Raw genomic sequence first — 27,025 nt, forward strand, 5'->3', positions numbered from 1 at the left:
ACTGCCCAGCAATTTCTCTGCCAACCACCTTCCCGCTGAGCCAGACCTGTTCCAGCCCATCCGGCAGCCGGGACCAGCCAGGAGCTGCTTCCCACTCCCGGGGCAGAACTGGCCCTGAAATGAGACTCGAATGCTCCGCACTGTTGCTCAGGTGACGATGGAACAGCGGCCTCGCCTTCCGTTTCCTCGTCTGTGAAGAGGGGATGCACTGGGCGCTGTATCGGCGTCGGGGGAGCAGTGAGCACAGGCGCAGTGCCCCAGGGAACACGCTCAGTAAACGCACTGATGGAACTGCTGATGAGCCAGAGGCTGCGGGCAGGGCAGGCAGGTTGGCCGGCGCCTGCGGAGAACAGTGCGCAGCGGAAGCCCACGCACGCGGCCTCACACGTGCACCCACTGAGTGCGGATGGCTTGACAAACTGCTCACGGTGGATGTGGTTATTACTCCATAGCTCTCTGTCTAAAATTCATTTTACAGCTTTTAGACCTCCAAGAAGGAAAGCTGTGAACCCAAATTACTATGAGCACCCTGATGTTAAAGGAGGTGAGAGAGAGCCTCACTAATGTGTCCGCCCTGAGGCCCAAAGCCCCACTCGACCGCAGGCTCTCTGGCCGGCCCTTCCCCAGGGGGCGTGGTTCTTCACGCCAGACGGGACCCTGTGCTTAACTTCAACCTTCACAGCCATGTCCTCCCTGCTCCTGCTCTGCTGACTTCTGTCCGGCTCCGCACCGCAGCCACCGAGTCCGCCCTGGTTTCGGCCGTGGGGGGAGGGAGGCACCCCACGGCGCCTGGCCTGAGCCGAGGGCCTCCCCGCAGAGCACCGTCTCGGTGTCCCCTGCTCACCGAGCACCTGGCGCCTCGGCTACCTTCATTTTAAACTTAAGGAGACATTTTTTAAATGAAACCATGAAAAAGGAGTTCTCTCACAATAAACACATCAGTGCTCATTTTCCTTATTATCCTACTTTTGGCTATTTCGTATAAAATCTTTAATTAAAGTTTTTCTTTGAAATTGTCATTATCAACCAGAAGAAAGGACGGGGGATGAAGGAAGCACAGCTGTGCAGACAGGAAGCCCATTCGGGACTAAATGGACCGGAACGGGGCGAGCGGCCTGCCTGCTACGCTGAGTCTGGCTCCGTATTCTCCCAGCACCGTCTAACTTGTCACTTTATATCAGTTCCATCTGTTTACGCTCTGCAGAGTATTGGCTTCCTACCGTGAACATTTCCTATTTACCAGCTGGTAGCGATGAGCCAAACCAGATAGGAAAAAATTAGAGCACATTCAGAACCTCATCAACACAAGCTCCCCATGTGGGGGCCGGTGGGCGGAGCGGCCGGCGGCGCCACCTCCGCCTCGGTGACACTGGCTCTCGCCACCCTGGGGCTCCCACACACACGCCCAGGACAGCACATACTCCCTGCACTGGAGCATCAGTGCCTCGACCGAGGCTGGCACAGGCTCACAGAGAGAGACCTCACATGAGACCGGTGAACACGGAGAAAAGGGGGCCAACCACAAGGTCAAGGCAACCTCAACATCAGAGCTGCTATCACGGAGCAAAAACCCAAAACTCCGGAGTGGGGTTTCCTTGCAGCCACAGTGGAAAGATCAACTTGCTGTTCTCTGAGCACAGGCCACGCAAACCTCCCGCACGTCTGATTCATTGTTAAAATGCGTCCCTGCCACATGCAGCTTAAAGACTACTAGGAGAATCCCACCCACCATGCACCCCGACAGCCAGGAAAACAAGCTGGAGGCTGCATACCAATAGCTGGGCTTTGGAGCAGCCAGATCTAGAAGGAAATTTCCCGTCCCTCTTATCTTGCTAAGCCAGCCCACACCCACGGGCCGGCCACCCCGGCACCCACCTCCAGCTCACCCCAGGGCAGAGCTGCACGCAGGGAAGGGCAAGCCACTCCCCTCCCAGGATCCCAAGTCTCCACACCCCAGCGCTGCTCAGATGTGGCTGATGGTGACGAGTGACGGGTCCCGTCTGGGTCTGGTCCAGGTGCCCTGCCTCTGCTGCCTTCCCATTGGATGTACCCGCTGCACTGCTGGCAGCACCTCCTAACACCTCCTGCCCATGCCACTCCCACCCGAAACCTTCAATGAACCACCCCACCCCACATCTTGTCCGACATCAGGGTTAATGCCCAGCCTCAGATCCTTCCTTCCTCCTCTCCAGCCTGCCTTTCCGGGTTGACCGGCCCAGCCTGCCTTTCCAGGTTGACCAGCCCATCCTGCCTAAGGAGACAGAGCTCCCCACAGGGCAGTCACAGGGCCCTGCCACACGGCCACGGCCCCACTGCCAGGGCCCCTCTCTCCCCAGACTCAGTCCTGAAAGCTACCCTGCAGGCCCCTCACCGTCCTCCACACTGAAACGCCCGCCCCCCCCCCCCCCACCCACCCACCCACTTGGAGCTCCCACCTCCGCTCTCCCGGAGTTTCCCACTGCCCAGCCCGGCCCGGAGAGCAGCCCTGCAGAGCTGTGCTTTTCACCAGGAAACAGCCCCTGAGCTCACATCAGGCACCAGGACCCGCCCACGGCACTGAAGCTCAGCTTGTGCAGGACAGAGAAGGTGCCCCTCCCAGGAAGTCTCAGAATGGCCTGGGTGTTAAAGAAATGCACAACTGTAGCTCGGGCGGTGTGGTTCAGTGGTTAAGTGTCGACCTATGAATCAAGAAGTGACAGTTCGATTCCTGGTCAGGGCACATACCCAGGCTGTGGGCTCTATCCTCAGTGGGGGGCGTGCAGGAGGCAGCTGATCAATGATTCTCTCATCATTGATTTTTCTCTCTCTCTCCCTCTTCCTTCCTCTCTGAAATCAGGATATTAAATATATATAAATTACTTTATATATATATATAAAGTAATACACAATTTTAGACAGTGTAGTCAGAAAACACCTCCTAGGGAGCTCTCTTGGCGCCCGCTGTGAGCCCACGCCCAACCACGTGGGCATCTTCCCCAGGGCCCGCTCAGAGCCCCAGTGAGAGACTGAATGTGGGTGCCATCGGCATCCGGCCTCCTTACCCTCCCGCTCTGTGGCTTTAAACCATAAATGGCCACCATTTAACTGTCCGCATGAGAACTCACGGCTCATCTCCTCCCTATGTAAATTCCTGTTTTTTTGAGTAACTTCCGGCGTTATGGTGAGTTCATTTCATATTGACTCACACAGAATCTCAGCAAGGCCTTGTGACGCTGTCCCGCCCTCACAGCCGAGGAAACAGTGGCAGAGACTCGTGTGCGCGGGCCGCTCAGGTGAGAGCCGCTCAGCCGCACACCCCTCGAGGCAGGTCCGAGGGTTCTCGCCTGCTCCCCGGCCCCGCACCGCTTTAAACACTCCCTGTAAGTGTATCTGTGCGTGGATTTGCCACACACAGGAAAACTTTATTTTTAAGAAAATAAACAGATAAACTTAGTCTGAAATAATTCTGATATAACGGAATCCTTGCTTTCGCCTCCCGGGGAGCCTTTGGTGAGTTAGGACTAGAGCAGCGGTTCTCAACCTGTGGGTCGCGACCCCTTTGGGGGTCGAACGACTCTTCCACAGGGGTCGCCTAAGACCATCGTAAAACACACCTATAAATACATACTGTTTTTGTGATTAATCACTATGCTTTAATTATGTTCAATTTATAACAATGAAAATACATCCTGCATGTCAGATATTTAGATTACAATTCGTAACAGTAGCAAAATTACAGTTATGAAGTAGCAACGAAAATAATTTTATGGTTGGGGGTCACCACCACATGAGGAGCTGTATGAAAGGGCCGCGGCGTTAGGAAGGTTGAGAACCGCGGTCCTAGAGCAGCCACATAGGTCCTGGAGGAGTGTTTGCGGCATAATTTTCACACAGTGGGAGTGCCCGTGGGGTGACATTCTCTAGATCACATGTGAGCACCGTCTCCGTGCGGCGGGCGCAGGCGCACGCAGAGCTGTGACACTTGTGATTGACAGGCTTCTCCTCGGGAGGACAGCGCCTCCGAGCAATCTGTCCCAACAGCTCTGCGATATGCTAATTCCCTTCAGGTGAGCCAGGAGATGTGTTCCAATATCTGCCGCAGAGCAACCCACACCTGGAGCCCGGGCCGAGCGGGCGCGGGATCGGGAGAGGCCGGGAATCACCCGGATCCAGTGCCCAGCTAAGGGCCTCGCTCGGGGCGGCAGGGCGGCGCTCAGGCGATGCGCTGCGATCATGGCGAGGTGCGTTTACAAAGTGGCTGTGATTCACTGTTTCTTTATTCCTCAAGCCGTAATTTTTAAATGTCTTTTTAGGAAAATTCACCTTTTTCAGAAAGTGAACCTACCATCACTTGTGTCTTTTCCTTCTGGGGTATCACGGACCAAGCAAGCAGTGCAGCGCCTCTACTTACCTACTGACACTTCTGAGACGCCTGAGGCGGCCAAGGTGCCCCACGAACACGGGGCTAGACCACGGGGTGCGGGCCCGACAGACACACTGGTCACGCGGCCGGTAGACCACATGTTCGGACATCATGGCACCCAGGCTGGGAACAGCTCTCTGATTAGGGGTTACGTGGTACAGAGCACACAGCCTGGGCTCAGGATGTGTTTGTTTACCCTTTCTCTCCTATGTGTTAACTGAGTTCGACGTTCTTGAACTCTGGTCCTCGTTCCAGAACAGTTTTGTCTTTGTTGTTGTTGTTGTTTTTTTGGGGGGAAGGCGGGGGGCATGCGCCGGGCTCCTCTGCAGGCCTGGGAGCGCCGTCTCTGACGTGGTTACCACGAGCGCATCCAAGGAGCCGCCAGACGAGCTGCTCTTTCTTCGCCAGCCTCTCCTCGCTTCCACCTTCCCCTCAAGCAGGGGGTTGACCAAAGGTAAACAGAGAAAGACCAAAAGGCGGTTCGCCTGGCAACACACGGATGCTTACCCTTCGTTCTTTCTGTCCTGAAGAAGGCGAAGCCCCGAGTATGGGCCTCGGGCGGGGCCGCCGCTCAGGGATGGAGCTGGGCCCCGGCAGGCGGGGCCCGGGAGACTGGGGAGCTGGGAAGAATGTGAGGGCCTGGTGCCCGGGGCCCGAGGGAAAAGGAAGGAAGACTCCGGAACGAACACCCACGCGATGCAAAGACAACTCTGAGCTGGGAGCAAATACCCCACCCAGTGTGTGGACCACTCGCTGGACCAGGCATCGGCTCCAGGGGCGCTGCTCACAGCGAAGGGCGAGGAGCAGGTTTGCCTTCTCTGCCCTTGGGGGTGGGGGAGAGGACTCAGTGCTACCCTAACAATGGCAGCTGCGCGGTCCAAGCCCCCAGGTGCTCGCTGCGGGTACTCACACCACACCACACGGCAGCACCTCAGGTGGGTGTGACTGTCCCCACTGACGATGAAGAAAGGATGACGAGGACTTGCCCAAGGCCACGGCTGAAGTGGCAGACACCCGCCTGGTCCCACGCCCCTGCCTGCCCAGGGCTGGGATCAAGGAAGAGTCTGGGCCAGCAGTTGGAGCTGCCGAAGGCATGACAGACCCCGAGCTGCCCGGATGCAGGCCTATCTCCACCCCTGCTCCTCCGCCTCTGACTGTCGCCTTTCTGTTCTCACCGCAAGGAGCTGATGAAAGCTGCAGGGGTTTAAACCGACTCAGCCCACGGGTGGGCCTCTCCCACTGCGGGGTGCGGGGCAGGGCTGAGATTGGAAAAGGACGGATTGGTGGGTGGAAGGACGGTCAGTGGGGAGACCCCTCAGCTCTCCATCATTCTCAGTAATCTACGCCCCTCACGCCCACACCCTCCACGCCAACGTCGCGGCGCAGTCCAGATCCACGACGTGGTTATGTTGATACGAGTGTCATAAACAGTCAACTTTCCTGGGAGAATTTCATGATTAACACTGTTTATGAAGACACAATTAAAGATGTAACCCACCAATAACATCGATCATGTGACGGGTTTCTTACAGAAGAACAAAGGGACCGCCACGGAGGAAGCCAATGCGTATAGCAGGCGCCCGCCTCCCTGGAGCCCAGGGAGCTGGGTGTGAGGAGCAGACGATGTCCCACACGATCACACGCAGATGCGCAGCCTGGCGCTCACGGCATCCGCCAGGAACATTCAGACACACATTTTGTGGATTTCTGGCTATTTTTGATATTCAAATGTATGAAAATCTCAGAAGACTTCAAAAAAGAAAGAAAATTTGTCACATTTCAAACCAACATATTGAATCAAATAAATTAAGCCATGATTCTCAAACTGCTCATGCAACTGACAGGTTCAAATGCATTTTAAAAAGGGGTCCGATTCCAAGCCCCAAATGCCATGAACAGGCCCCCCCATCCCGCCCGCCCTCCCCCCTCCCCACAAGCTGGGTGCCGTGACACCCACCGCAATCAGCAAACGGGGCGAAGCTACAGGCTCCTTCTCTAAGCGCAAGGCCGCTTCTGTGACTGATGCCCCCTTTGTGTATCTCCAAGTCCCCTGGTTGTCGGTACCGTGCGCACATGATTGGCACTTACTGCTAAAAAGCGGTAGTTTTCTCTCTTTAAAGAAAACCCTGCTTCTGTCTGAGACAAAAACAGGAAGGGCGGCCCCACTAAAGGGCTTCGCGCGGGCGGGCGGGCCGCTGTAAGATCTGTTTAGCCAACGGCTTTGACCTGGGAACGCAGACAAGCCCGTGGCTCAGGCTGCACGTCTCCTGCTGCTCACAGTGACCGCTCTTAAGGGGTGGGGGGGCGGGGGGAGCATTTGACAAGCTCTCCATTACCTTCTCTCCTACGAGGGTTTCCAGTTCTTTCAGGGTCCGGCCACCATTCACTTCGCCTCCACTGCACCTGAGGGACAAAAAGAAAAGCTTGTTGTTAAAATGCAGCAAGTCAATATTGACGTAGGGCATGCAGAGATCAAAATGAGAAGGTCTGCTTAACTGTGCGTTTTAATTTTTTATGTTTTTATTGATTTCAGAGAGGAAGGTAGAGGAAGAGAGAGAGAAGCATTGATCGGCTGCCTCCTGCATGCCCCACACTGAGGATCAAGCCCGCAACCCAGGCATGTGCCCTTGACTGAAATAGAACCTGGGCCCCTTCAGTCCACAGGCCGACATTCTATCTACTGAGCAACACCAGCCAGGGCTGCCCTGTGCACTTCTTTAAAAATATATTTTATTGATTTTTTACAGAGAGGAAGGGAGAGGGATAGAGAGTTAGAAACATCGATGAGAGAGAAACATCGATCAGCTGCCTCCTGCACACCCCCTACTGGGGATGTGCCCGCAACCAAGGTACATGCCCTTGGCCGGAATCGAACCTGGGACCTTTCAGTCCGCAGGCCGACGCTCTATCCACTGAGCCAAACCGGTTAGGGCTGCCCTGTGTACTTTTAAACGCGAGATAGCGCTCATGCACCACGGTCTGCCAGGGTGGGACCTCAGAACTGCTCTGCTGGGTCTGTTGGGGCCAAGCCCACTTCTGTTGGAGAATCACTTGGGTCCTGCAGGTGCTGAGAGCTGTTTCCCTGGGACACACAACTCCAGGGCCCAGGGCGGCCGGTTTCTTCCAGTGCGGTGGTGATTAACCCATTCCCTCCGGTTTCCTTGTGACCCCTCCGAAGTCACTTCTGTCTCGGTGTTGACACCTGGCCTTGTCTTTGGGGTCTGTCTCTAGTCCTGTTGTTAATCCTGCTTGAGATCTGGCTTCCTGGATCAGCACCTTTCACCAGTTCCGGGAAGGCCTCGGCCGTGTTGTGGGCGTCACTCCCAGCCCGTCTCTGGTGACCCTCAAGGGACCCGAGGGGCCTCCGTGGCGCGGAGCTGTGTTCCGGCTCGTTGCTCCTGCCCGGTCCGCCAGGCCACTTACCTCTTGGGCTGTGTCTAATCTGCTTGTCAAACTCATTGAGCTTTAAACTGTTACTATGAAATAGAACCCATTTGCAGAAAATACATACAACAATGCAGTTTCGTTATAATCAAGGCAAAGCCTGTTTAACAATTACCCAAATTAAGAACTGAAGCCAAACACCAAAGGCCCTGTGTGCCCTTCTCCAATCCTACCGTCTCCTCTCCGCCTGGCAGTACCCGCCATCCTAGTACCTAACCTGTCACTTCCTTCAAAACTACAGCCCGGCCAAAACCGGTTTGGCTCAGTGGATAGAGTGTCGGCCTGCGGACTGAAGGGTCCCAGGTTCCATTCCGGTCAAGGGCATGTACCTGGGTTGCGGGCACATCCCCAGTGGGAGATGTGCAGGAGGCAGCTGATCGACGTTTCTCACTCATCGATGTTTCTAACTCTCTATCTCTCTCCCTTCCTCTCTGTAAAAAATCAATAAAATATATTTTAAAAAAAATACAGTCCGACTTGTTTGTATGTCACGTGAGTAGGAGATTCTTTTGTTTCTTGCTCCTTCGCTCATTCTTATGTCCATGAGATTCATTCAACTTGCTAACTGTAGGTGTTTTGTTTTTTTTATTGATTTCAGAGAGGAAGGGAGAGCGAGAGAGAGAAGCATCAATGATGGGAGAGCATCATTCACCGGCTGCCTCCTGCACGCCCCACACTGGGGATCAAGCCCACAGCCCAGGCCTGTGCCCTGACTGGAATCGAACTGTGACCTTCCGGTTCATAGGTCCATGTGCAACCACTGAGCCACGCCAGCCGGGCATTAAATTCAATAGGGTCAAGTTCTACCAACACGTCTTCCATATATATCTGTTGACATGATCAGTTCTAAGGACCCTGTCTTATCTCTTATCATTTCAAATTTCACATTTTCATATGAAGAACACTAAAAAAACACTCACCTCTTTATAAGATTTACATTTAGGTCCATCCCGCCAAACCTGGACAGGAACTGGAGGTATGGAACAGCACCCGCGCTGGTGAGGTGGATCTGCATTCAAACAGGAAGAGGACAGCCTGTTAGAGGATTCGGACCCAAGCCGGAGGCAGCGCCGGCGGAGGCGGGATGTGGGTGGGACACAGCTGCTCAGACCAGGGGCTGAGTGACGCTCCTGCTCAGCAAACCAGGTGCAAACAACACGAATGCCAGTCTGCGCTAGTTAAACGTCAGCACGTTGTCTACAACATCATCTAAATCTAGGTCTACCTGAAAAATAAAGCAAAAATATATTCTAATGTGTTTATAGACGTGTGCTAACAAACATTACATGTGTAAATAGAAATATGAAGGATTAGGTTCCCGAGGGGCTGAGGAACAGCACAGCGTTACCCCGAGTGCCAGCTAAACTCTGTGCACATCATACGCTCTTAAGGTAGAAAACGCCGTTCTTAAATTCAAATTCTAGCAAAGACATTACTGGGTCAAGTGTGTGAACACTGTATGTTAACTTATCCTCCATGTTTAATTCACTGCTGTTGATAACTGTACTATGATTATGTAAGAGGATAGTTCTTCGTCAACACCAGCCGTGGGCAAACTACGGCCCCCGGGCCGGATCCGGCCCGTTTGAAATGAATAAAACTAAAAAAAAAAAAAAAGACCGTACCCTTTTATGTAATGATGTTTACTTTGAATTTATATTAGTTCACACAAACACTCCATCCATGCTTTTGTTCCGGCCTCCGGTCCAGTTTAAGAACCCATTGTGGCCCTCGAGTCAAAAAGTTTGCCCACCCCTGGTCTACACACTGATTTAGAAGGAAAAAACCAAAAACATAAGCAACTTCTCAAATGGCTCAGAAAAAACATTATGTCTATTGTTGTGTGTGTCATGTACAGTATTGTTTACACACACACACAAAGGAAAGGTCACAGGGGAAGCAGGTGAGGTCACGTGTTCACATGGGCACGTGGGGAGAGGGAACGGGCGCTGTTAGTGCCATAGCGCCCACCCGCACTCTCCCTCTTCTGACAAACGCTCTGGAGTTTGAAAGTACTTCTAAGGAAAAAGGCCAATTTTTTTAAAAAGTGAAAATAATTTTTCTCCCGGCCCCCAAAAGAACTATAAAACTAAAAGAAGATAAACAGCATCATGATAAATGTATTTTATTCCCGTTCACGCGGTGCACAGAGCACTCTTGCCCAGCCGCGATGGCTGCGGGTCTGCTCATGTGGCTTCGCATCCCCTCAGCCCTCAGGTTCCGCCGGAGCCCAGCGCGGCCTGCTGGTCTCCCCGGCGGACACCGTCCCTCCTCCATTTCAGCACGTGCCCCCGAGAGGGCGTGGAGGGAGGGTCCCTTGTGCAGCACTTCCCGGGAGGACCTGTGGCTTCTGACCTGACGGGCCTTGGAGTTGACCTAACTTGGGGTGGACACCTGTCGTACAGAAGGCGAGGACAGGGTCCCCACGCAGCTCCCCGGGGGCGCCTCGCGGCTCGTGGGGAGGGAGTGGATAAAGCGGGAGAAACGCCAGCGGAGCTCACACTCCCCAGGGGCTCGGGTGCCAGGCCCGGTGCCCATGGGAGTCCCCAGGCAGCCCGGGTGACCCCCTGCGGAGCTGACATTGTGCGGCCTCCCCTCATGGCACTGCCATCAAGGGCCAGACAGCCCTGTGCTTCAGAGCCAGGTTCATCACACTAACCACCCGCCGGGGAAGCAGCCAGGCCATGGGCCTCCTGAGGCTTCTGGCACATTCCACGCTGTCCTGGCGGCCTAAGGCAGAGATGTCTGTGATGGCCAGCCCCGCGCCGAGACCTCAGACCCCACGGCGCTGTCCACAGGAGAGGCTCCGCTGGGAACGCGCCTTCCAATACTCGTGATTCCGGCAAAAACGTTCACGGATGAAAACTTTCCACCGGCGAGGGGCTGAGAGCAGAGTCTCGGACGGGCCGGGGTCAGCGGCTGGGAAATCAGCATCCCTGCTGCCAAGGGCTTCAGAGACGCCGCTCCCACCTGGCGCAGCCACGGGCCAGGCGAGCTGCTTCCATCCTCTGGAATCCATCTCCCAAGCCAACTTCTTCCAAAGCTGCTACATGAACACACAGAGACCGAGGCTGTATTCTTCCATTCGTATTCCTGTCAACAGAAACTCGGGTGCGGGCCTGATCACAACACCCCAAGTCAAACATGCTCAGCATGGTTAACGTTAAAAATTGAATCGCAAGGCCTGGCTGCTGTGGCTCCGTGGATAGAGCATCGGCCTGCCGACTGAAGGGTCCCAGGTTCGAATCCAGTCAAGGGCACATGCCCGGGTTGTGGGCTCGATCCCCAGGAGAGGGTGTGCAGGAGGCAGCCGATCAATGGTTCTCTCTCATCATTGAAGGTTCTATCTCTCTCCTTCTCCCTTCCTCTCTGAAATCAATTTGTTGATAAATATATATGTTTATTAAAACATATATTTTAAATTGAAGGTCAAGTAAATTCACTCTAACTGGGAAGTTCTTCCCTCATTTGAAGGCGGACGGTCCATGAAATGTTTTTCCAGTTGCACGCGTTTCCCGTTAGGCTGGCATTAAGTGTAGGAGAAGGACGGCTGTCCCACCACATGGACTCGTCATTAGAAGATCGAGAAAAGCCTCACGCTCCCAGCACTGCGGTGCTGGGAAGAGAAGCCGCGCCCTTCACTCCGGTGACTCCAGCCTCCGATTCACACGCGTCACAGGAGCTCGTGGCTCTAGAAAAACACGCCTATCATTGAGGATAGACTGCTAGGACCTGTGTTGTTTTGTTGTTTTTTTTAATCTTTGAAATTCAACATTTCTCAGTAACTTCTTTTAAAGACAGATGTAGCTTTTTAAAACAGATACACATTTCACATCTTCTGTGCTTTTCCTCTTCCTGCATAGCTGATTCACATGGGAAGGTTGTCAAAATTTTAAATTAACATCAGATCATGAATATAGGAAACATGAACAGGAAATAATGTTTTTATTCTCCATTTGGTATAAAGAGTCAGTTCAATCAAGCCTATGAGAAAACAGATTTCCTGTTTGCAAGGACGAATGCTCTTTAAAAGTAAAAGAACATTATTCGCATATAACACAGCAATTCCACTCCCAGGTGTGTACCCAAGAGGAGGGAAGACCCATGTCCACACAGACATCTGTACATGAACTGTCCTAGCAGCACTGTTCACAGAGGCCAAAGAGTGGAAGCAACTCCAAGGTCCACCGGCTGAAGACAGAAGGTGGCCTGTCCATACAGTGGAATATTATTCGGCCATAAAAAGAGGAAGTACTGATTCATGCTACAATACAGAGGAACCCTGAAAACATGCTAAATGAAGGAAGCCAGACACAGAATATCATATAATGTGCCATTCCATTCAGAGGGAATGTCCAGAATAAGCAAATCTGTTATGACAGAGCAGGCTAATGGTTGCCAGGGAGTGGGGACGGGAGTGAGGAGAGGCCGCTAAGGAATACGGAGTTTCTCTCTGAGGTGGTGGGATGTCCAGGAATTAGGGAGTAGTTGCACAACTCTGTGGTTATATTAAAAACCACTAACTTGTATATTTTTAAATGGTGAATTTGATAATATGTAAATTCTATCTTAATAAAGCTTTCGTTTAACATGTAGGTACATATTAATTGACCATAAAGGTGTGGGTTCGTTTCTGGGCTCTCTCTTCTGTTCCATTGATCTCTATGCCTGTGTTTGTGCCAGTGCCATGCTGTTTTGATTATTATGCCCTGGTAGTATAGTTTGATGTCAGGTAGCATAATTCCTTCAACGTTGTTGTTCTTTCTCAAGACTGCTGTGGCTATTCAGGGTCTTTTGTGGCTCCATATAAATTTCTGTGGTATTTCCCTAGTTCTGTGAAATATGCCAATGGTATCTTGCTAGGAATTGCATTGAATCGATAGATTGCTTTGGGTAGTATGACTATTTAAAGATGTTAATTCTTCCTGTTCATGAACGAGGTACTAGTATATGCTTCCACTTACTTGTATCTTCTTTCATTTCTTTCTTCTGTGACTTAGAATTTTCTGAGTACAGGTCTTTTACATCCTTTGTTAAGTTTATTCTTAGGTATTTTCCCTAAGAATTTAGGTATTCTTGGGTGTTTCCCCTCAAGTCAAATACCCCCTCCTCCCGAAAGCCCTCCTGGACTGCCACACCTCATTGTTAGGTAGTGTCCCCTCCTCTAACTCCCAACCACCCTGTAACCGCCTCTGTCAGTTAGAGGCAACTATCAGCCCTTTCATAGCTCCCTCGCTGGACAGGGATCCCCTCAAGGGCGGCCCCCGTCTGGCTGCTCTGCACTGGGCCGAGCACATAGTAGATACTCAGTGACCCTGGGATGCAGGAACAAATGCCGAAATACCGACAGCCCCGACTTACAATGGTTTGTTTGACTTATGACTTAACAGCTGTGTGATGGTGCGAAAGCAATACACATTCAGCAGAAACTGTACTTTGAATTTTGCTCTTTTCCGGGGCCAGTGGCACTCTGGTGGTGCTGGGCGGTGGCCGCAGCTCCCAGGCAGCCACGCGCTCACCGGGGTCAACAAGCAACACCGTTGGGTGTACTCATTGTGCCGCTGTGAGTGCCGAGCACGCTGCGTGGGCGGCCAAGCTGCGGTGTTCCTCGGCGAGGTGTGTTAAATGCATTTTCTCAGGACATTTTCCACTGACCACGGGTTTATCAGGAGGCACACCCCTCGTAAGTCAAGGAGCATCTGTACTAAGTTCCAAAATGCAAGCTGAGCCCGGCCGGCGTGGCTCAGTGGTTGAGCGTCGACCTATGAACCCGGAGATCGTGGTTCCATTCCTGGTCAGGGCACGTACCCATGTGCGGGCTCAAGCCCCCGTGGGGGGCGTGCAGGAGGCAGCCGATCAGTGATTCTCTCTCACCATTGATGTTTCTATCTCTCTTTCCCTCTCCCTTCCTCTCTGAAATCAATAGAAATATATTTTAAAAAATGCAAGTTGAGCAAATGCTTTATACATTGGAAGCTTTACAAAACAAGGCAAAACAAACAAAAAACTAAAAGAAATGACTGTAACAGTGCCACGTGCAAAATATGACCAAAGTTCATCCCAACTCTGCCCCAACGTGAGGAAGTGATGTGAAGAAAGAGTGCTCTGCTCCCTCGGGGCCACCGCTGCCCGCCATCCGCCCTGCCCTCCGGGGTGAGCGACCCTACCTCGGTCAGCACGTCCTGGAACTGCTCCCTGGTGAGCGTCAGCAGGAAGGTGTTGATGACCCTCCGCAGCTCGCTCTTGGACACCGTCATGCTGTAGCTGGGATCGAGCAGCAGGAAGGCTTTTACCAACTCGTCTCCTTTATCGGTAATTTTTTGAAATAAAATCCGTTTAACATCTAAGAAGGACAGTATCGGATTTGCAACACTTGTGGCTGTAAAGGAGAAACGGCTGTTTATTAAACATGCTTAGAGCTAAGCGACCAAGACCCTCCCCCTGTGGCCTGGGACCAAGCCGCCTGTGAGACCTGTCTCTGTGGAATGACAGTGATAAGGACAGAGAAACACAAGGCCAAGACGACCTGCCCTGCAAACAGCGTGGGTCACTACAGGTGAGACAGGGTGTTGGAGTGAAACTGAGGAGTCAATTCCTTTTAAATCACTTGTTCAACTACATTGAGTTTTCAACCTCTGGCTCATTTTCGAGGGTAAAACGTGTAATTCTTACATCGAGATCGCATCCCCGTCGAAGACAAGGAGGAACTGAGAACAGGCACACCGAGCGGGGAGGGTGCTGAGCTCAAACGCGCTTTGGGGCCTGACCTGCCCCGCCGGGCGGAGGAGGGGCGTCCCGGCTGCAGCGAGTCAGGTCCCTGGGTCCAGAGTCACAAAGGAGAGAGGCTCCCACAGGGCCCTGCCTTTCCTCTGCCTACGATGGAAACTGCTGGAGTAACTGGTTGAAGTAACAAGCAAATACACTAACTACAAATCAACTCACGGTACCAACCAGCATCAGCCGGAAGATGTGACTATTCGATTTTCTAGTTTATGACGGACTAGGGGAAGACGAAGCTAAGAATCGCTGCAGTTTGCAAAACCTCTCTGTTTACAAGGTTGCACAGGCTTGGTGACCACAGTCAGTAACTGTGTCTTACGTGGTTAAATGTGTGTAGCATTGCCTGGTCACCCTCAGAAAATGCCACACCAGCTGCCATGCTGTGTGGAGTCACAAAGCCACAGGGAGATGCCGCAGGTGGGTGCTCCGGGCATTTGCTTCCCTGGGAGGAGAGGACCGGCTGAGAGCCTGAGGGAGGGGAAGGGCTTAACCCTCCCACAGAGATGCTCACGGTGCAGCATCGCCACGCGTGGCCTTCCAGTCTCCACGGACTCACGTGGCACAGCTCGCAATTCCCTTTGGCCCACACACACTGCTCTCCCTCTGCCCGCCCAGCCTGGAGTGCCAGCTGCACCCAGTGTCACAGAGGGACCCTCCTGGCCATTTACATCTCCGTCCTGAAATCTTTCTTTCACACTTTCATGGACATTTTTAGTTGCTTTCTGAGAAACCCATCTTTTCTGTCCTTTTTTTAATTTATTATTTTTTAAAATCTTTATTATTGAAAGTACTACATATGCCCTTTTTTTTCTCCCATTGACCCCCTTCACCTGGATCCCAGGTCTTCGCCGCCTTATTGTCTATGTTCGTGGGTTATGCATATATATATGCATACAAGTTCTTCGGTTGATCACTTCCCACCCGCCCACCTTCCCTCCAAGATTCTGCACTCTGTCCCAGGCTTCCATGTCTCTGGATCCACTTCGTTCATGTTTATTTTGTTAATTAGATTCCACGTCTGAGTGAGATCATGTGATACTTGTCTTTCTTGGACTGGCTTATTTCACTTATCATGATACTCTCCAGGCCCCTCCATGCTGTCTCAAAGGGTAAGAGATCCTTCTTTTTTACTGCTGCATAGTATTCCATTGGGTAAATGTACCACAGCTCTTTTATCCACTTGTGTACTGATGGGCACTTGGGCTGTTTCCAGATCTTAGCTATTGTAGATTGTGTTGCTATGAACATAGGGGTGCATGCATGCTTTCTAACTGGTGTTTCTGGAAACCCATCTTTTCAATCAATAATTCTAATTTAAAATTATTAGGAAAAAATAATTATTAGAATTATCAGAAAATATTAATTTGAAACCATGTGAAATTACTTAAAGGGAAACCTTTCATTTCACGTGCACCTGCAACTTCTGAGATTTAAAATGAAAGCACTAACCAAACTTTGCATAACCTGCTAGTGAGAATGCGAATTAATTTCATCTTTCTGCATGGCAATTTGACAGAATTTTTTACATCTATCCAAAATAAAGTCACAACAGACTGTCCCTCTTCCTTCTAACAATGAGGAAAAAATGAGACAAGCTAAAAAAGATGGCTTTAAAAGCCCACCAGAGAACTAAGGATGGAAAGAGATTAAATTCAGAAAGAATGGGCACTCGCAGAGACAGAAGACCCAGGAACCTCTCCCCCTGTGGAGCCCCAGGAAGAAAAGCCAAGCCGCTCTGAGCTGTGTGGTGCCCAGGGCACACAGGGCCTTCAGCTGACACAGGGCAGCAGCTGACCCCCACGGAGGACAGAGCAGAGAGCTAAGGCAGTCCCTCCAGAGCCAACGGGCCTTCACTGAGTGTACCTCGCAGCCCATTGCAGACCTCGGGCAGGGTGGCCAGTGGCTGGGCCGGGGCAGAGAACACCCAGACCACTTCTGAAACTGGCAGGTGGGCTGAAAGCACAGAGCTCCCCAGTGGGCCGAGCTGGCAGCTGGGCTGTGGGACAGATCTCTGGAGTCTCCCCAGGGTTCAGATGTCAAGAGCTGTTGAAGGCAGACATCTGAAACCAGGGGTCCCCCAAATCTAACTGAAACCGGAACCAGTCCAGCCTGACTGAGAGATTACACGTAGCAGCCATCTCACCAAAAGCCAGGAGAGGAGGCGCATTCCTTTAGCTGGTGGTGAATATTAGTTACTTCCATCTCTACTGTTTTTCACACAAATGTCTGGTCTTAAATCTTTTTTAAATTGCAAGACAAGTGAAATAAGGAAGGTGTCCTAATGAAGAGAAAAAACAGTCATGAGAAGACCCACAGAGTGAACAGATATAGCCGTGATCAGGTGTTTAAACTAAGAATGGTAAATGTGTTAGAGACTAGAGGCCCAGTGCATGAAATTTGTGCACTTGGGGGGGGGGGTCCCTCAGCCCGGCTTGCGCCTTCTTGCAGTCTGGGAGCCCTCAGGGGCCTAAGCTGGCAGTCGGACATCCTTAGCGTTGCCATGGAGGCAGGAGAGGTTCCCGCCACCGCCACTGCACTTGCCAACCATGAGCCCGGCTTCTGGCTGAGCGGCGCTCCCCATGTGGGAGCACACTGACCACCAGGGGGCAGCTCTTGCGTTGAGCGTCTGCCCCCTGGTGGTCAGTGCGCATCACAGCGACCGGTTGTCCCACCGTTTGGTCGATTTGCGTATTAGCCTTTTTATTATATATATAGGATAACAGAAAAGTTGACACCATGTTGAACACAGTGGGGTTTCAGCAGAGAAATGGAAACTTTTTAAGAAGTACATGAAAAAGCTAGAAAATAAAAATACAACATCAGAAGTGCAGAACTCATTTGATTTGCCTGATAGCAAACTGAACGTAGTAGAAGAAAGGACTAGTGAATACAGAATCAGGTCAGTAGAAATTGTTCAAATTGAAACACACAAAAGGCAAAAAACATTCATGAAAGAACCAGGGTGTCTAGTATCTGTGGCTGCCAGGTTCACGTTTACCCCATGAATTCTGCTTATTTAATATACAAGTTAAACAAGTACATATCTATGTATATATGTGCTCGCATGAAAGCGAAGCCAGCCAAAACAGTAATAGCGACCACTCTTGGAGAGGAAAATGCTGTCAGGATGCACCATGTAAATATCCACACGAACATACAAATATATATATAATTTTTATTTAAGAAAAAAAATTTAAAAATGCCATCACTAAAAATTAAAGGCAAATGACCAATGAAAAAAGACACTGATGGCACATCAGGCAGATGAAGGATTAATATCTTCATTACAGAGACAGCTCATAAAAATCACTAAAACCACGTACTCATAGTGGGTAAGTGAGCAAAGGGATGGAAAGGCAGGTTACAAAAGAAAACAACACAAGCCAGATGGACTCGAGATCAAAGCTGACCTCTACTGTTAGAGACATGAAACCAAAATCGCCACAGAGCACTGCGTCCGGACTTGAAAGGACAAGAGGTAAAGGGTGCTATACTGTCAGGATGCTTAGAATAAACACCTTTAAACATCACCTGTGGGCGAACGGGTACAAGCGTCCTAAGGGCAATCCAGGAGCCTGAGCGCGGGAATGCCCTTTGACCCAGTGACCCCTTTGACCCAGTGACCCGATCACTGCAGCCTTCCTGTACCATCAGCATTAGGGAAACCAAGCCACACCCAAAGGGCATTGCAGGCCTGGCGCTACTGGACTGGAACAGGCTCATTACTGATGAGACATTTCTGTGCTGGAAATCACCAGTCAACCCTCGCTTCCCACTCTCCTTTTCCCCTAGAAACAGGAACCCTGAGATGTGGGTAGACACGGGGCTGTCTGGCATAAAGTCTGTATTTCCCAGGCTCCCTAGTGGACGCATGTGACCATGTGATTAAAGTCCCGCTAACTGTGAGCGCACACAGGTGCCCACTGTGACTTCTGACTGCCTCTCTCCCACTCATGAGGCAAAATCAATCCCCCCCATCGTGTCCCCTCCGAGTCCTGCTCCTGGGCCGTGCTCTCACTGCTGCGTCCGTACATCTGTCCTGGCACGTGATTCTCACTACTGGAACGCCCCGTTTTCCTCCCTGGACTCCCCTCCAGGCGGGTCCTCCCTAAACCCACCTCCTTCTCCTTAGAACCTGTGACGGTTCTTGTCACATAGTAGGGCTCATAAAGTGTCTGAGAAGGGAGGAAGGGAGGGCTCATGCCACCACCCTGCCACTTAGAAACTGTAACTGTGGGGAAGTGTCTCGGGTCCCCGTAAAGAGAAGAGGGACAATAACAGAACCCACTCCCTCGCTCTGCTGTGGGACCCAGGGCCGTGAAGCCCTCGGACAGAGTCGGGCACGCACCACACACAGTGACAGCTCCCGTCAGTAGCATCTTCTCGTGAATACTCACTTGAGGAAGATCTGGACGAATTTTGGAAACCATTTCTTGAACAGACTCTAAATGATGAAGTACAGGGTCTTAAATTTTTGAATTTTTGAACGTGAGGACACAGAGTATGCCAAACTGGTATGGTAGCCATTTTGGACGTTAAATCCCTGTGACAGAAGAGAAAACAGAGTATGTTACCTTCCAGCACACATTACCGATGAGGCCAACCTCCCATCTAGTCCTCTCCTGGCAGGACAGCCGAGGCTGTGAACACACAGCCAGCTATGACCTTCGCGCCCACGTCGCGAAGACTATTCTTAAAGTGAACACAAAATTGTGGTGTTACTCTCCCTGTTTTTAGCAGATCCAATCATCAAAAATGGAAAGATGAAGCTGTTTGGACACGAACCCCCACCTGCATCCTGACTGGTGTGCACCGCTTCGTTCACGTAAAAAAGCACTCAAACCTGAAAGAGTTTTGTGAGTTTGTTGGAGCCAAACTGTCGACAATTGCCAGGAAGCAGAATCTCCATGATGGGGCTAACGCTGGGGAAATGGCAGTTTCTCACTGTTTGATACGTGACAGTCAAAGGAGGAGACGTAGGTGGGTGACGTGAAATCCACTGGTGATGGATTGGGGGGGTGGGGCAAAGCGGGGAAACCTCTGAGATTGGATGGAGAGTAAAAGGTTAGACACACACTTCTTTCCCTCGTGGGTGCAGGACAGTTAACAGCCACCAATTAACACGATAATAACAATGAAGGAATTTGGGGTCTCTGTCCTGGCGCCCAGGGCATGTCAGGAAAGATACCCGGCTAGGACGTGACGACCCACCATAACTGCTTCTAATTAAAGTTTTAATTTCAGACCATCCTTTGTGGTTACTTTGAGTCTCTGAGTTTGCAAGACCGCCTTCCCTGAACTTGTCAGGTTAGCGTGTGGCTCCTTTTTCATCCACACCTCCTTTGGTGACAATGAGGATGGAAAGTCTGGACTCTGAGCTTCTTCTTTTTATTAAATGTATTGGTTGATATGATCATATAGGTTTCGGGTGTGGGTTCCTAGGTTACCAGACCTGCATCTTGCCCTGTGTGCCACCGCCCATGGACTGAGCTTCCTAAGCGCCTCACTGTGCACCCAGCACACAGTGAGGCAGAGCTGGCCTCTGAAAGCCTTCCCCTCCGTGAAACAGCGAGAAGCCGGCCAAAACGCCACAGCGAACCGTTTCGAAACTCTGCAGTTAACCAGAGGTTTGCAGCAATCTAGGGAGCATAGGTTCACAAAATCCGGCAGAATCTCTGTATGAACACAAGCTTGGGGCGTTTTAACTTTCTCTGTTCCCATCTCCCCGCTCCCTTGAAATCAAGCACCTGATCTCCGTGGAAACCCGGCAGCCAACAACCACTGGCAGGGGCAGAGGGCTGGACCCCATCAAGGCCCCTTTACCAGAACATTCTCATTACCTGACACACTGTGGTTCCGGGAAGACTCCACTCACAGGCTGCTCTATGTTAACCAATTCAGAGTTCACACCCAGGGAGAACAGGCTATTGTGAAAAGGTTTGTTGAAAAAAAACAAAGATAATTGTGTTTGAAACCTTAGCTGCCTGATTCGGTGGGTAACAGGTGGAGTAAACAATAGACTAAAAGCTTGAAGCAGTGGTTCTCAACCTTGGCTGCACATTAGAATCACCTGGGAATCTTTTTAAAATCCTGATTTCCGGGCCTCATCCTCCGGAAATTCTGTTTCTTTGTTATGGGGTGGGGCCACAACATTAGTAACAAAGAAACAGAATTTCCGGAGGATGAGGCCCAGAAATCAGCATTTTAAAAAGATTCCCAGGTGATTGTAATGTGCAGCCAAGGTTGAGAACCACTGGCTTAAAGTAAAGAGCTAGGGAATGGGATGGGGTAGGGGCTCTGAAAAGCATCTCCCTATTCCTGGGAATCTAATGGCACTCTCTTGTGTAGGGGTTGTGAGCTGGTCCAGGGCAACGTGTTTACTCAGGGAAGACCGGGGAAGGCCCTAACCTCTCACCTCTGGCTGACCTTGAGGCTCTAGCCAAGGTCACAAGCAGGAAGTGAGGCTCAGGCAGAACTGTGAACTGCCTGGCTCAGGCTGAAGGCACGCCCCAGCACACGCACACACACGCACACACGAGAGCCCCTTGCAGAGATCGGAAGACTACTGTGTCCAGGCATTTGAAATAAAGACTTTGTCATACAAACAAAAATTGAGGGAATTTGTCACCAGCAGACCTACTTGCAAGAAATCTTGTTAAAATAAAGTCTTCAAAAAGAAGGAAAAGTCCAAAGGGTCAGAAACTCAGATCTACAGAAAGAAAGGAAGAATATTAGAGAAAGAATAAATGAAGTAAAATAAACATCTATGCACCTAATAACAGAGCCGCACTACACTTGAAGTAAAAACTGGTAACAGTGAAAGGATAAACATACACTTTAACACTAATAGTGGAGACTTCAGTGCCCACTTTTGATGATGGATAGGCCAACTGGGGAGAAGAGCAACAAGGAAACAGAAGACTTGAACAACGCGTAAACCAATTAGACGAAGAGACATCGAAAGAACAGTCCACCTAACAACAGCAGAACACGCATTCTTCTCAAGCACACATGAGGTACCCTCCAGGATAGGACATAAAACAAGGCTCAATAAACTTAAAAGGATTGAAATAATCAATAGATGTTCTCCAACTACACTGAAAACAGAAATCAATAACAGAAAGAAATTAGATAATTAATAAATATGTAGAAATCAAATAATACACTCCTAATTAATCAATGGGTCAAAAAAATAATCACAAGATAAATTAACAAATACTTTTACATGAATGATAATGAAGGCACAGCATACCAATATTTATGGGATGCAGATAAAGCAGTGCTTAGGGGTAAATTTATAGATATTAATGTCTATATTAAAGAAAAGAAAATCTCAATTGATGACCTAAACATCTTCCTTTAAAAGCTAGAAAAATAAGATTAGATTAAACCCAAGTAGATTGAAGGGACTAATAAAGATTAGAGCAGAAATAAATAAAATTGAGGATAGAAAATAAAATGAAAAGCTGGTTCTTCGAAAAGATTGGCAAAACTCAAATTATTTAAATTATGAATGAAAGAGAGGGCATTACTACTGACCTTCCAAAAACAAAAAGGATTATAAGGAAATGTAAGTTGTATGCTAACAAATGAGATAATGTCCATGAAATGGAAAAATTCTTAGAAAGACACAAACCACTGAAACTGACTAAAGAAATAAAATATCTGAATAGCTCTATAACAAGCAAAGAGACTGAATTAGTAATCAAAAAACTCTTTGTGAAAATCCTAGGACCAGATAGGTTCACTGATAAATTCTATCAAACACTTAAAGAAGAATTAAAAACAATCCTTCACAAACTCTTCCAAAAAACGAAAGAGGAGGGAACACTTCCCAACACCCTGTATGAGGTCAGTATTACCCTAATACCAAACCAAAGACATCAAAAGAAAAAAAAAAGCTAAGGACCAATTTTCCTTAGGAGTATAGGAAAAATCTTCATCAACATACTAACAAACTAATCCAGCAATATGCAAAAAGAATGAAACAGCATGACTAAGTGGGATTTATCAAAGGAATGCAAGGATGGTTTGCATTCCAGGAATGCAAGGGGATGTTTGTTCCATTTGTTATAAAAATTAATCAATGCAACATTAATAGAATCAAGGGGGGGAAATCATCTCAATGGGTGCAGAAAAGGCATTTCACAAAATCCTACATCCTTTCACGATAAAAACACTAGGAACAAACTAGGAACATAAGGGAACTTCTTTGACCTGACAAAAGGCATTAATAAAAAAAAACAGCTAACATCATACTTAATGGTAAAAAAATATATATATTTTTTATCCTAAGATCAGAAACAAGATGAGGATGTCTGCTCTCACCACTTTTATTCAACACTAGTGGCCCAGTACCCGGATTTGTGCACATTGAAAGGAAATTAATTAGAAGGTGGCTGACGGGGCAGGACTCGGTGAGACAGGCCAGACACACCCTCGAGCCACTCCTGCCGACTCTCCCCGGCTGGCCGCACCTGGGGCAGTGCTTCGGCTCGAACATGGTGTCTGCGGAGTGAGCGGGGTCCCTCGGCAGGCGAGATCCCTCGGCCTGGTCTGCAGGGATCGAGCTGAAACTGGCTCTCCGACATCCCCTGAGGGGTCCTGGAGTGCAAGAGGGCACTCTGGAAGCTGCTGTCGTACAGGGTGTGGGATGCAAACGCAAGTGTGCAGTAAGCCAGATTTGGGGCCGACAGTGCCCCAGCAATAACATAACCCAGGGCCGAATGTGCAGCTCCCTCCTCTCTGGTTCCGGGGTGCATCACCCGAGAACTGCTGCTGCCAAGTCACTGCAGCTCGGCAGCTCCTGCATTGAGCATCGGCTCCCTGGTGGTCAGTGCGCGTCATACCTGCCGGCCGGACAGTCGCTTAGCCTTTTATATATATAGGTTGTGCTAAAGGTTCTAGCCAGAGCAATTAGGCAAGAAAATGAAATACAAAGGTACCAGGTTGGACACTAATAAAAACTATCTCTATTTGCTAATGACATAATTTTGTATAATAGAAAACCCTACAGAAGACGCACACGCCAAAAAAATACTATTAGAATAAACAACTTCAGTAAGGTTATGGGATATAAGATCAATATACAAAAATCTACTGCTTTTCTATATACCTGCAATAAACAATCTGAAAATAAAGTTAATACAATTCCATGCCCTAAACCGTTTGGCTCAGTGGATAGAGCATCGGCCTACGGACTCAAGGGTCCCAGGTTCAATTCCGGTCAAGGGCATGTACCTTGGTTGCAGGCACATCCCCAGTGGGGAGGGTGCAGGAGGCAGCTGATTGATGTTTCTCTCTCATCAATGTTTCTAATTCTCTATCCCTCTCCCTTCCTCTCTGTAAAAAATCAATAAAATATATATTTTTTTAAAAAAGAATACAATTCCATTTGAAGTAGGAAGCTGGGTCAGCAGCAGAAAGGATGGGAGAGGTGGCTCAGGATTAACCCTTTGAGTGCCAACCAATATCCTAAGAACTATGCTAAAATTGCCAAGGCATTTTGAGTTAAGGTTTTTACATTTTTTTCCCACATAAAGAGTGAACTACTAGCATCTAATAGTGACACTGCAGGAGGAGCGCGATCGTGCTCCCGGCACTCTAGGGGTTAAGGAAAGAGGATAGAGGACGAAATGGTTGTCTGGAGGAGCAGGCAAGCAGGAGAGTGGAGAGTGGGAGTTTGAAGAGCCCACCTGAGGTCCGTGGACATGGACCTCAGCCAGGACCAGCGGTGGAGAGTCGGGTTTAATCTGGGACACGGTTCTGAAAGGCAAGTGTGAGCAGCAAGGCGGGCGCGTGCAAGGGAGGTGGCAGCGTGGGCAGGTGCTGCTCAGGAAGGAACACAGGAATGCTGGGAATAATGGGCGTCACTGAGACCTCTGGCCAAGGCTGAAGAGGTTAAGAGACAAGAAACTCAAGCTTCGGAAGAATTTGAAGGAGGAAAAAAAGTTATTCGAATTCCATTAGCATTTACTGGGGACTTACTTTGAGCCAGGAAAGGTGCCTAAGGTTTGTGAAAAGCTGTCATTTAACCCTCCCCACGCCCAGTCCCTTTTCACACCTCCCATCTCACGGTGAGGAAGCTGATGCCCGGAGCAGCACGCCATTCGCCCAGGACTGCACGCCTGCCACGCCCAGAGCCGGGCGGACGAGCGCTCCCGGCACCAGGTGCGTGGTCAGCAGTGGCCAAGGCTTTCTTTCCGCAACATTAATGAGCAGCTCCTCGAAGGCGGCGAGAAGTCTGGCTGCCCACGCTGCACTGCCGGCCAGGAGCGCTCGCGGGGAGGACCTGCTGTAACTGCGTTCCTTATTGCACTTACTGCTCATGCAAATAACCGCTTTATTTTACCCATAAATTCACTGCCTAATAACAACCAGGCGTGCCAGGGCTTTGGCCTCCTGCCTTATTACACCACCTGAGGAGCGAGATAATCACCCAGAAATGTACTGCCTGTTGTGCATTTTATTACTTGAATACAAAGTCATTCAATCCAAGAAACACTTAGTGGAAGACAGCGTGGAAAAAATAATAATCATGCGAGAAGTCATTCCCCCGGGGCTGCTGAGCGCACTGCGGGGCGGGTCCCCTTCCGGCAGGAGGACGGGCCGGGTGACCTGTGGGGTCCACTTCATGAGAATTCCCACCAACAGCAGGACCAGAAAAGCTGCCGCGGCTTCCGTTACAACGCGAACCCCCAGGAGCCAAGTCTGCGCAGCTCGGAAAATGGAGCCTGTCTCTGTGTCCGACCCAGACATCCTCGGTGCAAGCATTTCCCGAGCAACTAGGCTCCCAGGGGCTCACTCTCCAGCAAACCCTGCAGGCCGCCCCGGCGAGGGTGGCGGTGCAGGAAGAGAGGCGTGGCCCTCCCGGCCCTCCACAGCTCAGCATCCGACTCAGGATTTGAAGAAATGGCAGCGTTTTCAAAACCAAGGAAAAGGGATCCCACGCTCGCCAGTTCCACGGATACAGGTGCAGCAGCTCAGCGCACCGCCTCCCCAGAGCTGCGGAGAGTGAACGGAATCCCCCATCCGGGGGTCAGATTGAGGACCTTTCCACGGGACATCATCACCAGTGTCTCTCCAGGGGGCAGAGCTATCCACCTGCAGATTCCTCAAGCAGAAATAATGTGTTCTTATTGCTCTTACCACCATTATTTTTAAATGCATTATTTTCCATTTTTAAAAATTAGTTTTAAAAGGCTGTTGAGGCCGACAAGGAGCTTTAAAACAGTGGCTCTCAGATGTGGCCCCTGAACCAGCAGCATCAGAAATGCAAATCCTCAAGCCCCATCCAGACCACCCAGAGCCCCTGGGGTGGGCCCCGCCCTCCGTGTTAACACGCTGAGCCACTGCAGAAGAGCCGGAAGCTGATCTCTAAGTACCGGCCCGTAGTTTTTTATGGAGGCTCCTGTGTAAACTTCCCTGCTTACTATCAAAGTGACACAGACAGACCAGCAAGCCCAGCTGGCGCGGCTCAGTGGTTGAGCGCCGACCCATGCACCAAGAGGTCGCAGGTTCGATTCCCGGTCAGGGCACATGCACCGGTTGCGGGCTCCATGCCTGGTGGGGGTCGTGCAGGTGGCAGCCCATCACTGTTTCTCTCTCATTGATGTTTCTATCTCTCTTTCCCTCTCCCTTCCTCTCTCTCTAAAATCAATAAAAAAACTTTTTAAAAAAAAAAAAAATCCCAGCGAATGTTACATTTAAGTGAGCCTGCTAGATTCGCCCTGCAATTATGAGCACCTGCTTTGTGACAACCTTGAGTTGGGTACTGTATCCGCATTTTCAGAAGCAGAGGAATTAAACTCCAGAGAGAAAAGGTAAATTTATGCATGAGGCCAAGAACAAAACTCTCCTAAACTGAATCCCAGGCTCTCTGCTCAGCTGTGCTAGGAGTGTGTATGTGCGTGTGTGTGTCCATGTGATTTGTGTGCACTCTCATATAAACACAGCACTAACAATGAAGTTCACATAGATTGGTAGAGTAATAAAATCTGTCTATCAATCCTCAAAAATGGACACCTTGCATTTGCCAAACAGTCTAACAATTCTGCAACCTACTCAAAGGACACGTAGAAAATGAAAAGTAAGTCATCTGCAGAGACATCTCACCCGGCACTAGGACGCCAGGGTTCGTGCCCCCCGCTGGAAGCCCAACCCAGCCTCCCCACCCAGCCTCATACTTCTCCATATCTCCAGGTTGGCTGGCAACCTAGTCTATGTTCTAAACATAGGAGTTAGAAGCATGCAAGCTGTTTACAAAGATCTTTCAAATGACAGGGTATCATAAAACACTATAGCCAGTCATCTGAATTCAACTGAGCAGAAAAACCCGTGGTTGTCAGCTGACCTTACGTGGCACGAGGCTTATAAACACGGCCATCCCACGAGTCTGCA

General features: G+C 50.1%; 1 protein-coding gene across 3 annotated transcripts in view; it reads right to left on the reverse strand.

Moving 5' to 3' along the window:
* The window catches only part of EFCAB6 (EF-hand calcium binding domain 6), a 153,289-nt gene that overhangs the window by 115,113 nt on the left and 11,151 nt on the right, over positions 1–27,025 (reverse strand). For 2 of the 3 annotated variants that reach the window (XM_070411264.1, XM_070411263.1), the window contains exons 4-7: positions 19,024–19,169; positions 14,014–14,225; positions 8,767–8,855; positions 6,739–6,805 (exon numbers count right to left, since the gene is read on the reverse strand). In XM_070411264.1, the coding sequence (XP_070267365.1) occupies positions 6,739–6,805; positions 8,767–8,855; positions 14,014–14,225; positions 19,024–19,169 (514 nt within the window). Of the gene's footprint in view, positions 1–6,738; positions 6,806–8,766; positions 8,856–14,013; positions 14,226–19,023; positions 19,170–21,266; positions 21,283–27,025 lie in introns of those variants that run through there. The other variant, XM_070411265.1, reaches the window with a different exon arrangement.

The sequence above is a fragment of the Myotis yumanensis genome, unplaced genomic scaffold, assembly GCF_028538775.1.
Source record: "Myotis yumanensis isolate MYYU_CA2020_CCGP unplaced genomic scaffold, mMyoYum1.0.hap1 SCAF_3, whole genome shotgun sequence".
NCBI lineage: Eukaryota > Metazoa > Chordata > Mammalia > Chiroptera > Vespertilionidae > Myotis > Myotis yumanensis.